Source organism: Brienomyrus brachyistius, chromosome 10 (assembly GCF_023856365.1).
Source record: "Brienomyrus brachyistius isolate T26 chromosome 10, BBRACH_0.4, whole genome shotgun sequence".
Lineage (NCBI taxonomy): Eukaryota > Metazoa > Chordata > Actinopteri > Osteoglossiformes > Mormyridae > Brienomyrus > Brienomyrus brachyistius.
In genome coordinates, this window is record NC_064542.1 from 10,794,401 (window position 1) to 10,807,362 (window position 12,962).

At 45.8% G+C, this 12,962-nt stretch overlaps 1 protein-coding gene across 3 annotated transcripts in view; it reads right to left on the reverse strand.

Moving 5' to 3' along the window:
• Positions 1-761: 761 nt before the first annotated feature.
• Positions 762-12,962, reverse strand: part of ppp3cb (protein phosphatase 3, catalytic subunit, beta isozyme) — a 35,069-nt gene continuing 22,868 nt past the window's right edge. For 2 of the 3 annotated variants that reach the window (XM_049029590.1, XM_049029591.1), the window contains exons 7-14: positions 10,315-10,392; positions 9,975-10,069; positions 7,606-7,731; positions 7,064-7,141; positions 5,844-5,928; positions 5,553-5,650; positions 5,278-5,325; positions 762-2,569 (exon numbers count right to left, since the gene is read on the reverse strand). In XM_049029590.1, coding sequence (XP_048885547.1) covers positions 2,391-2,569; positions 5,278-5,325; positions 5,553-5,650; positions 5,844-5,928; positions 7,064-7,141; positions 7,606-7,731; positions 9,975-10,069; positions 10,315-10,392 — 787 coding nt within the window. In that variant the 3' untranslated portion in view covers positions 762-2,390. The remainder of the gene's footprint in view (positions 2,570-5,277; positions 5,326-5,552; positions 5,651-5,843; positions 5,929-7,063; positions 7,142-7,605; positions 7,732-9,974; positions 10,070-10,314; positions 10,393-12,962) is intronic. The other variant, XM_049029592.1, reaches the window with a different exon arrangement.

Genomic DNA, 12,962 nt, shown 5'->3' on the forward strand with positions numbered 1-12,962 from the left:
TTTCCCAGGTTCATAACCAACCATTGCCAGTTTCTCAGGTTCATAACCGACCATTGTCAGTTTCCCAGGTTCATAACCGACCATTGTCAGTTTCCCAGGTTCATAACTGACCCGTGCCAGTTTCCCAGGTTCATAACGACCATTGCCAGTTTCCCAGGTTCATAATCGACCATTGCCAGTTTACCAGGTTCATAATCGACCATTGCCAGTTTACCAGGTTCATAATCGACCATTGCCAGTTTCCCAGGTTCATAACCGACCATTGCCAGTTTCCCAGGTTCATAACCGACCATTGCCAGTTTCCCAGATTCATAGCCGACCATTCATCTCCATTCCAGGACCCCACATATCGCAACAAAGTCTTATTGCAATATTTCTGAGCCCCGCCCACAAACAAGGTCAATGTCTGTGTTGAGCTGAACCCTCCATTAGTATCTGTTCAACAGACTCGTTAACGATGCAAATTATACTCAGTAACACAACTCAACACCTGTGCTTTCTTAAAATGAACAACATTAAGTGAATAAATGTCCTAGACAGACAAATAAAAGTTCAAAAAGTCTTTCTAACAATGTTTTTCTTTTTAATCAGACAGGTGTGTGGGACATGTATGAATTACAAAGACATATCTGGGAACTTTCATTAGAAAAGTGGCATTTCGGGATCGAGAGGCGACAGAAACCGAAGACACGAGACAGATGGACAGCCATCTTAAAGCGGTCATGTCTGTGAGCACAGAGGATAAAACGAACCAGAACCAATGACTCATGCATATTTTATTCAAGAGTAAAAAAGTGAGATCAGTCCCATAGGGCATGCTTACAGTGTATCTGTTGTGTAGGAAGTCATATGTGAAAACTTAGTTCCAGAGAAAAATACAAGAAAAATTATCACAAGGTAAATCCCATGAAATTCATTTCTTAAAGAAAATCACATTGAGACCAAACGAGGATCAGAAAATAGTGAAAGAAAAATTAACAGTAAGCTTAATTTAATACGAATAAGAGCATTATTAAGAATTAATAAAAGTGAGACACGGGATTAGTGTCTAATTTGTTTTACATTTGAATAAACCATGCGATCATGCTTTGGCAGCCTGAATGTTGCTTATCACTGAATAATATATTCATTCACACTATTGAACAACTTCTGTACATAAATATAACAGTTAAAACACAAGGCTTCACACCTTAAAAAGAGCATAACTGCCTGTACAGCCAAAACGGAGAAAATTAAATAAAAATAAAATCAAACTATAATGCAAAATCATCAAAAAGAAACTAAAAATAAACAAATAAAAATGATATATATAGATAGGTATCTATATATAAAATAATAAAATAGATTTTTACAAATATAATTGAAATGATTCAGACCTACTATATTAAAACACAGCACAAATAGAGTCTCACGTGTCGATAAGGAATCTGACCGCATGCATAGATGCGTTTTATAGATGCTGTACAAATTATTGTAGCAGGTTTTTCTATTACTGATACTGCAATGGTATGTCCTGTCTAAATACACATCCGAGTTTAGTTTCCTTTCTGTTTACTGGCAGGCGAGGAATGAGTAAGGGAGTCTGTGCAATGACAGCAGAGCCATCTCAGCCAAAACCACGCCGGGGGGCCCTGATGCCGCCGGAACGAAACGAAACAAAAAGAAGGGAACATAAATTATACATTAAAACGAGGACTTTCGGGTGTATTGCAAATAGCCTGAAATTTTACACATTTTAAAATGTCCTTTTATTTATAAATAACACCTATTTCAGTTTCATTTGAATACTAGTAGCAAAACATGTTCAGTAGCAAGATAATCTTATGTTTATGAATACAGCCTTTAATCAAAATTTTAATATGTATATATGCATATATATGTGTATATATGTATAAATATCTATATATAACATATATATTTATTTATACACACATAGCTACACATATATCTATATGCAAACTTTAACGTAGAAGAGCTTAAATACGTTGAACCCAACACCCCACATCTTTCTCAGCCGCAGTCAGTGTACATACAGCAGGCAGGCCTTCGGTTATATAATAAAGGTCGCACTTTCTTTACCCCAAACACCCCCTATCCCAGCCCATCTCATCAGTCCCCCTCCCCCAAGAAATATGGAATCTTCACTACATCAGTTTCTGTCTAACGTTCTGGTGTCAAAATGAAACTGTGTCTGTAGGTCAGCAAACGTGTGGCGTTACTGGAATCTAAGAGAAAACAACAAATTAAGTTAAAATTTAACGTCTCCTGATGTAGATGCTTTGTACTTTGTCATTTTGTGGTTCGTCATTTTGTTTCTTTCTTTGTTCGAACATCTGAGGCCTGAAATAGTATTTCTGAAGCTCTGTCCCTAACAGCAGGCGGTGGGTGGATCACTGAATATTGCTGTTATCGTCCGTGCCGTTGGACTCGGCCATGTTCATCTTGCCCATGGAGTGGCCCACGTTGTTGATGGCGTCCCTGCGGGGGGGCATGCGCTCGTTGATGCGGTCCAGTCCCTTGGCCTCCTCGAAACTGCTGATCTTGTGCTGTGGAGAGAACCCGCGGATGGCTGGGGGGAGGGGAAGGGAGGGGAGATGAAAACAATCATCAGATAACAGATGCCAGTGAAATGAAGATACCACAAACCCGATTTCTGTTATGGGAACACACCTCCTCCACCCCCCACAATCAAAGGAAGTCTTTCCGATTAGAAACCACGCTGCTTGTACCACCACCCGACACATGGCGCGTTGCCAATGGTTACAGGTGTCTGAACATTATTCTACTTTGTAAACACTCCTGACCTGGATTTACAAATAGCCCTGCACAACAGATGCTGGCTTTTATTTTAAAAACGGAATATAATCGCATGCATTGCACTGCTTATTTCTTACACTGAGTGTATTAAATTGATTACGCTTAAGCGCTTTACCGAAAGCATTAAAAATGTGATTAAGGAAATAAAACATCATTAATTCAAGACTAATGGAAATATAAAAATGACAAATGACAAAAAAAATGTTTGTTTCTTCATACATCAGCAGGGCGGCATAGTCATTCATCAGTGACTTTAATGATGTTTATTTCCTTCGATGGCTGTCTTCGTAATGTTAGTTTGCCAGGTTGCAGTTCAGCTCTTACAGGAAGTTGACATGCCGTTGTCATGCAACATTGTCCATGGCCATGCAATCTGCTCTCTGGTGCACGCAGGATGGTCTCATGGGTAGTTAATAACGCAACAGGGGTGTATACTGAGTCACCAAAAATCGCACCATGGGGAGTAGATAGCGAGGGTCACGTGAGGATATTCGGCGACCCCGGGGGGTGGGGGGGGGGGACATGGGTGTCCTAGGAGCTACGGACTATGAGACTCTCACCGCTGATAGGCTAAAAAATTATAACAAAAAAACATCTTTGTAGATCAGGATTTGAACTATTTATGCTGGAGGTCTGGAGTCAACGGATTCATCGTTTTAGGGCTTTAGCAAGAATGTTTTCAGCATAAATGTCCGTTTTAAAGGTCAGGCATCCTTAAAAAATGTTAAGTTGTGCGGTGTAAACATGAATATTATAGGTGATGAAGACGGAGATCAAAGAGAGGACAGATAAAAACCGCACAGTGACATGAGGCCTTTTATTAAATCTCACAGCTGAATATGTTTTATATATATTATGTATGACTGTGGCCTTGTGTTGAAAGAATTGGAAGATGGATGGATATATTGTATATATTTCAGACATATAAATGACCAAATTGTTGTGCTATTGGGCCTTACTTATATATAAAACAGTTGGATTCCATGTCTGAACTTTGGCAACCTCAAGAATAAAGTGCTTGACTGTTCAAATTATATGGAACTGTATAGGTTCGGGAAAAATATTCCGTCTGGTTGTTTAGGGACGTGCAGGAGTAAAACCCGCAGGCTCTTTGGCGTTCAGAGAAGATAAGATGAAACAGACTTTATTGATCCTCGGGGAAATTCATTAAGCGTGAAGCCAGGAGATCTTCTCAGGCCCAGGATCATAACGCTGGAGGCTGTGGGCCTCGTTGGACTGAGGCTGTTTGGCAGCACGAGTGCTGGCGCGGGTGTCAATCCCAGCACTGGAATGCCGCATAGTTGGGCGGGGGATTGGGGGGGGGGGGGTGTGTCACTTTGCACCGTCAGGGTTTTTAGCAGAATGAAGCCGAGTGTGATGACCTCCTTCTACCTTCACGATAGGAAAGAGAAGCTTCCTCTTGCTCTTTCAAAGAGTGTTAACGTTTTTTTTCAAATTATATTGATTCAAACTGCAGCACACTGCAGTGCGTCATGCCAGCCAGGGAGGGGACGTAGGAGTGTGTGTGTGTGCGTGTGTGTGTGTGTGTGTGTCTGTCTGTCTATCTGCTTGTCCCACACTGAGGTTGACTGCAGGGTCACTCTATAGGACCCTGGCAAACACAGACTGGAAAGAGGCACAGGTCCACTAAAAAGGAGGGGCAGGGGGCAGTGAAAGGCCACCTAACAGCCAGTTGGGGCCAGTGAGGGCCCACTCTGGGGCTAGTCAAGGATCAGTGACGGGCCGCACAGGAAACAGTGATGGGCCACCCTGGGGCCAGTGAGGGGCCACCCAGGAGCCAGTGAGGGGTTAGTGAAGAGCTGCCCAGGGACCAGTCAATGGCCACCCAGAAGCCAGTAAAGGGCCAGTGAGGAGCTTCCCAGAGGCCAGTCAGGAGCTGCCCAGAGACCAGTCATTGGCCACTGACGGGGCACCCAGAGGCCAGTCAAGGGCCACCCTGGGGCTTGTCAAGAGCCAGTGAGGGGCCACCCAGGAGCGAGTGAGGGGTTAGTGAAGAGCTGCCCAGGGACCAGTCAATGGCCACCCAGGGGCCAGTCAAGGGCCAGTGAGGGGCTTCCCAGAGGCCAGTCAGGAGCTGCCCAGGGGCCAGTCAAGGGCCACCCAGAGGCCAGTCAAGGGCCAGTGAGGAGCTTCCCAGAGGCCAGTCAGGAGCTGCCCAGGGGCCAGTCAAGGGCCAGTGAGGGCAACCCAGGGGCGAGTCAGGGGTCATCCAAGTGCCAGTCAGGGGCCACTGATGGGCCATCCAGGGGCCAGTAAAGGGCCACCCAGGGGCCAGTCAAGGGCCAGTGAGGAGCCAGTCAGAGGTCATCCAGGTGCCAGTCAGGGGCCACTGATGGGCCACCAAGGGGCCAGTCAAAGGCCACCCAGGGGACAGCCAAGGGCCAGTGAGGGGCCACCAAGAGACCAGTCAGCCCTCTCCCTATGAACATGGACGTTTACCTTCTCCATCCTCAACCGTCTCGATGGCTTCTATGGCCTCGATGGTAGCTGAGGGGGCACAGAAAGAGGAGGGTGCCAGTTACTCTGGAAGCCATGCACTGGCCGGGCAGCAGCGCCGCGGCCGCAAGCAACGCACACACACCCGTGCACAACAGCCAGTCCCCAGAGCGCCAGGCCGCGGGCTGAACACAGGCGTGGGTTAGGAACACAGAGACAGAGAGAGAGAGGCGGGCACAGGGGCTGGGGGGGGGGGGGGGTGTGGGTCCAGGCCTCACCGCTCTGCAGAGTCTGCCTGCCCCCAGACAGCACGCCGCTGGGAAGCATACCAGTGGGCGTCAGCCCCTTCAGCGTCAGCACGTTCTCGCTCTCCTCCCTGTAGGGGGCGACGGCAGCAGGTCAGAGCCATGGCAGACCCACACATACGGGCACACGCCTTCCCAATCCTGTGCGCCAGTGAAGCCCCCCTCCCCCTGCGGACGGAGGCCCCCAACCTGCAGCCGGGGTCAGAGGCCGGCTCTTGGGGCCCTGGGGCCTGTGCTGGCCGCCTCCGGAGGAGACACACTCACCTAAGGACCGAGAACATTTTGGCCATTTTCCCGATGGCCCTGATCTTGTTCCTGATCACCTCCTTGCGAGCAGCTGCGGCGTTGGCTAGACGGGTCCAGAAAGACCCAAAAGAGGACAGACGGGTCAAACTTCAGGTGAGGGTGCAGAGGCACATGTACACAAGCAGTGTTCAGTGATTAAATCCACACTGGCCTTCCTTCCACTCTCGGGATAGAAGCTAAACTGACAGTGAACAAAGCAGGGAAAGTTGGGGAGGATCTGTATGTGTATGAAAGGCAGGGGAGACCCAGAACACACACACACACACACACACACACACACACACACACAAATACACACACACATATACACATACACATATGCACACACACACATATGCACACACACACACACACACACACACACACACAAACACACACACACACAAACACACAAACAGACACAAACTCGTGCACACAAACACGCACACAGTCACATACACAAACACACACACACACGTGCACACACACAGAAACACACACATAAGCACATACACAGACATACACACAAACACACACATACATTAACAGACACATACTGACAGATATAAACACACACAAAGACATCCCTCATAATCAAAAGCATGTTTATCACTACAATACATTTCAAACCAAGAAACCAAAAATATTCCATAGCTTTTTGTGATTTAGTTCAAAATGAAGAGTTATGTGTCTGTTATTATTTTAACTTGTAAAAAATGACAGACGAAAATGATCAGAAATATTAATGTAAACCCTTCAGATTTACAATTTAAAACTGTCAGTGACTATAAATGGTGTGATACGATATCTTTCAGCCGTCAATAGCTTAAGCTTTCCATTTAATAAATCCGTAAGTAAGAAACAGAATAAGGTGAAATTCTTCATGTTAAACGATCTCATTCCCAATCCCAAGATGTATAATGCTCTAAAAGCTGAGACTGCTTGAGTATTACAGGGGTTTGGGCACTTTCTGCTGTAAGGGGAAAATCTATAGTAGAGGCTCTAATGAGGCACAAGTAAGAAACAAGCAATTGTATCTCCTGGGAAACCATCAAGATTCCTGCTTCTGAATCTGCAAAATAGTTCCATGTAATGAACAACGTGACTTTATTCTCTATTGATAATCTATTTAATCTCTTTCGCTTTCACATAATGCAAAGAAAACTGGCGAAACGAACCCGAGTGTGTGTTTGTCTTACCATCAAAGATCTCATCGCCATCATTCATGAGTTCATCATCAGAGCAGATGCTCAGGACGTTGACAAGCATCTCCGTCACTGCAAAGGGGTCAGGGGTCAGATGGTGAGGCGTGGGCCTACAACCTCTCCCTACAACCCTACTGTAGCTGCATGTGTGTTCATAAGCACGTCTCGGCAATCTCAGATGTTTGCCTATTTCACTGGGTGCATTATACGCTAATCTTTTGTTTATTCACATTAGCCTCATTGAAATCACCAAATTTAGCATAGATTTAATTTCTGAAGTGGTCCCCAGTAACAGCCGAGCCGGGAACGGATCCGTCTCAGCCTAAAGCGTTGTCCCTCAGTGAATCGTAGCAGCGAAGCAAAGCACAGATGGTTAAGCGGGCTTTCCATTGTTCACCAGTTCAGGAATAACACAGAGATATCGCTCCCTCAGAGGGCCGGAGGGGGGGGCTTCCATTAACCACATTACGGTGCCTGGTGCAGGGACCTGGGGAGGACAGCCACGTACGCAGAGCAGACAGCTAAGGCACCCCCACCTTTCTCTCCGACGAAGGGCAGCGACCAGGTGAAGACGTCCATGAAGTTGGGCAGCCAGTAGGGGTGTGGGGAGCAGTTGAACTGCCGGATGTTCATGACGTTGTTCTCATACTTGAGGACCGCAGCTGGAAGATCGAGGCAGCAGCATGTTATACAAACTCACGAGCACACACATAGGCAGTTATACATGCACACAAACAGCAGAGGCACAACGCCTTCGAGTGGCATCTGCCCAAGCAGACGTGGAGGTAGGCCTCAGGGACACCCTGATCATGGCGAGAAGAATGAATCAGTTTCTGTCATCCGAGATCGTCTTCCTAGATCATTCTTAGATGATTCTTTCAGTCATGCTAGATCTTTTAGTTCTCCTTGAATAATTCAGTCTTCCTAGATTTTTCGGGGGTTACGAGTGTGACCTTGACTTTATTCCGTCCTGGTGGTGATACGAAACAGACTGTGCTCGTCCTGATGATGACCTCTTAGGTGCCCTTCTGTCTGGATCCACACGTGCAAAGATGTATGAAGACATACACATAGAAACGTACATGTGTTTACGCATCTACACGCACAGACGCGGCTGTGGGGGGGGGGGGGGGGGGTGACTGTAATTTCCTGGCCAGCTGAAGCATCAGGAGAGCAGGAAGAAAAGCGAGGAGGCACCCACGCAGTCCGCCTGGAGAAACGCGCTACGCTCCGCCAGGCCGTCGCATTTCAGCATTAAATATGGCCCGCAGCACAGTAAGACTGAGATGCATTGAGAGTGGCCAAGTCACAAATAATTAGAGTATGTCTTTTCCTTCTCAAAATAAGGCAGAACAGAAAAACATAAGCGGTGCCACTCTAGAGAGCATGATGTCCGTGGAATCTCTCTCTGAAACACAGGTGGGGTATAAATGAGGTTGGATAGCGCAGGGAGCAAGCCCCTCTACCCACCCGGAACGGGTACTGGGTATAAATCGAGTGTGTTGTGTGTGTCGGAAGAGACCTTTCAGGAAACCAGGCATTTGTATAAATGTTGAAATGTTCACACTGTGAAGAAGCCCGACAAAGGGCCCCTTGCATTCTCCAAAAATCCCTCTCGCCAATACGGAGAATCGATACAGGACTATTTGAAATGATCACTGTATCTACTATACTGAATATCTGGGTCTTGCGATGAGAGCTCCTCTTCTTGTTGTAGGCGTTGTGTATGTTACCCACAAGAAACATCTGCGCGCTTGTGCACGCACACACACACACACAGATTTGTAATTATATCTTTGTGGGGACTCCCCTCTTCATTTCTAAGAAGAAAACTCTAATCCCAACATGACGACCTTAACCCCTGCCCGGCCGTAACCTTAAACATAAGTAAACAAATAAAATATTTAGTTTTTTTGATTGCATTCACAGATCTTTGTGGGGACCTGGAAAATGATCCTCACGACGTCAAAATAACATGTTTTTATTACATTGTAGAGAACATTTGGTCCTCACAATGTAATATAAACATAATCCACACACACTCTGAAACACACGCACACACAAACACACACAGACACATACACACGCATAAGCACATATACAGACACAAACGGATACACACAAACACATGTTTGTATTCATCTCTTTGTGGGGACTCCATTAATCTCTATGATATCGTTTCCCCTTGCATATACCCAATAGGTGGTCTCCACAATGTAACCTATACATGACCCCCCCCCCCAAAACACACACACACACCCACCCACCCGCCACACATACACAAAGCCACAGACTGAAATATTTCATTATTTCAGCATTTTGTGTGAATGTCAAATAAGCCCCCCACCGAACACCTGCCAACCCAGATAAACAAGGTCCCTCTATTGGATAAAAAGACCAGGCCGCACTATAACTAATGGTCACTGTCTGGGCAGAAAAAGCCATGAATTGAACCACCATAAAGTGTGTGAAAGCTGGGTCCATGTGGCTCTCTGATTTGGTTTCTGGTCAATCCATACGGACCCCCACAGATACCAGGCAAACGAAATCCTTCTCTCATCCTCCATCTTCATCCCTCCTTCTCCTTTTTAAATTCATCAATATCAAGGATCACCACGAATACGAGACACCAACACTAGCTGCTGTGCTGCTCGTTATTACAGAATGCCTTCACCCCCCCCCCCCCCCTTTCACCTCCACACTCCCACCACAAGAGGGCCTCTGCTGTCGAGGGCACCCTCAGTTCACAGCACAAGTCCCATCAGCACCATGGCAACCGTCTCCCACACGAGAAGGCGCTTCTCTCCCTCAAGACACACTTCACACTTCACCTTGCTTGCATAAGGAGGAACGGGCAACGCGATGCGCAGAGCGCTGAGCAGAGGGGAGCTAAGCACAGGCCCACCTTTGTTGTTGTAAACATCTAGGTAGTTGGGTGCTGAGAAGATGGTGATTAAGGATGGGAAACCGGTGGTCTGACTCTTCCGGTACATCCTGTAACTGTGAGGAGAGAAATCACACTGGTGATGTTACGCTCCACACAGCTCACCCACAAAAGCTGTTAGTGCTATCCCCTTAATGAGCTCACTCTCACAATTTACTGCAAAGATAAAAAATCGGCAAGGCGTTCATTAGCTACAGGATAAACTCAGAGGCACAGATCCCGGACCAAATTGCCCACGATAGCGGAGTGTATTTAAAGACACCGACGCTGGAGCAGAGGCAGCGCATGGAGCTCTACTCACCCAGCATCTTGTGCTTCGTGTGCCCGGATGATTGATAATAGGTTATTGTTCTGTAGAAATTCGCATACAGCCGGGTAACTGCAGGACAATGAAAAAGAGGGGTAGAGGGGGAGGAAGTGAGTGAGGTATACAGCCTAAAAACTAAGAAACTACAGTGCAGGACCAATACATGGAACGAAGCAGTTACAGAGCCTGACCTGTGTCCCACAGCATAACTCAACAGGAGAGAGATCCCTGACCTATATCCCAGAATGCAACTGCACATGATAATATATAACCCTGACCTGTATCCCACAATCCAACTCAACATGACACTACACAAGCCTGACCTGTATCCCACAACCCAACTCAACATGACACTACACAAGCCTGACCTGTATCCCACAACACAATCCAACCTCACACTACATATTCCTGACCTGTATCCCACAACCCAACTCAACATGACACTACATAAGCCTGACCTGTGTCACACAACCCAACTCAACATGACACTATGTGACCCTGACCTGAATCCCACAACCCAACTCAACATGACACTATATGACACTGAGCTGTATCCCACAATGCAAAACAACATGACACTATATGACCCTGACCTGTATCCCACAATGCAACTCAACATGACACTACACAACCCTGACATGTATCCCACAACTGTCACAATCTAAATTCTCTATAAAATCTCTTAACATAGAAAGACATATCTGTCCTAAAAGTCTTCTAACCGGTTCTCCAATAAGAGCGATGTGGACAGAGCTGAATAGCATCCAAACACCACTTGGCAAAATAAACCAATATCAGCTCAGACTAAAGTAACACTACTGGGTTGATGCCTCTTTGTAAATTTGATTCGGTGTAATAATAATGAAATGCCTTTACTGGCAGCCATGTTGGTATCGCCTAAGCTCATGATGCACTGTATTAAAAGAAAGATAGAAGGTCAAACACTGCAATCACATTATGCACTGCAATGTTATAATTCATCTGGGAATGTGGTTCTCATGCGGGCTCCAACAGGAATAACCATTAAAATACATCGTGAGAGGATGATGGCTTTCTGTGGCCTGGATTGCTGTGCTGCAGAGCGTGACCCCATGTCCCGAAGCCGCCTGCGGGCTCCGTCATTCAGTCTGTGCAACTTCAGCTTCTCTCCTTTTCGGAGGGGTGAGGGGGGGTAGAAATAATTTATCCAAATTTTTCGCAGTCCCATCTCTTATACATGGCATGTCATGAATATCCACATCGAGTCCCTCCATAGTCATGTGCCTGGAGTCATGTGCCTGGAGTCATGTACCTGGTCAACATCTGTCTCATTTTTGGGCCTGAGTGGTAGAATATCAATAAATTTATCATGAACCAATGTCCTCCGGGCCATGCAGTCCCTTTACTCTGCTTTGCATGACTCGAGTGAGACACCTTGTCTTTCACCTGTGGGTTCAGGGTCACTGGATCACAGCTAAATAGGCAACAATATAACACTGATCGACATGACGGACATCACCTAACAAACAGATTATATGGCTGCAACTGAATACATACAGAAAACAGGCAGGAACAAGAGCTTATTTTACCGTTCTGCTGGACATTAGACCAGCTATGATGCCAGATCTAAGTGATTTTGGTTAAGGTGCATTTGTTGACATCATCACTTCTGTATGAAAGAAACAGCCAATTTCTAGAGGTGGCAGAGAAGGGTGCAAGGAACAAAACCATCCTATCAGGAGCAGCTCTGTGGCTCAAAACACCTGGTTAATGAGAGAGGTCAGAGGTGAACACCCAGGCTCGTTAAAGCTGACAGGAAGGCCAGAGAAACTGCAAAAAAACAGCTCAGCACAACAGAGGTGCACAGAACGGCTTCTGTAGACACGTGGCTGCGAGATTTCTTCAACTCTTGAAGCAGCTCTGAGGACAAAAGTGACTTCTACCCAATATTTAGCTACCTAAAAATGTACCCAATAAAGTGTCCACTGGGTCTATAGATACACTTCATGGATAGTTTTTTTTTGTCCTTGTGATTATTTAAATGGTGAAATTTCTAATAATTCCTTTAACTGGGATCTGTCCGACGTCAATAAACAATTGCATGCGTGGCAGTAAGTATTAGCCAAGGTTTGCAGGTGATACCAATGCATCTGACACAGCAACATCTATATGACACTAAATCATACTGCATACAGAAGCATAATCTGTACACCTATATACAAAGTGAATCACAGAGGATCGTATTCTGTTAGGGAGATATATAAAGACATTGCAGCTGATGCATACACACGGATATGACTCAGTATCGTGACTCAGTATCGTGACTCAGTACACCAAAACCTCTACAAACACATTTTAAAAGTGCCCAGTACTTCTTAGGTATGTCTAATAGATATGTCAAACTTCACATTAAATTCACTCACCACATAGTGTTTCTGTTCTACACAGTTTTGCAATCGGAATAGATAATCTGATCTGACAACGTAGTAACATACACAAAGTAACAAACACTAACTTACCTTAAGTATCATAATAACCTGGCCTCTTTAAAAGTTAACTGGTGTAACACATAAAGGGAGATGTGTGTGTGGGTAGGGGCGAGTCAGGTGACCAGGACGTATGGTCGCTTGGCTTGGATCATCAATCTGACACTTTTATCCAAA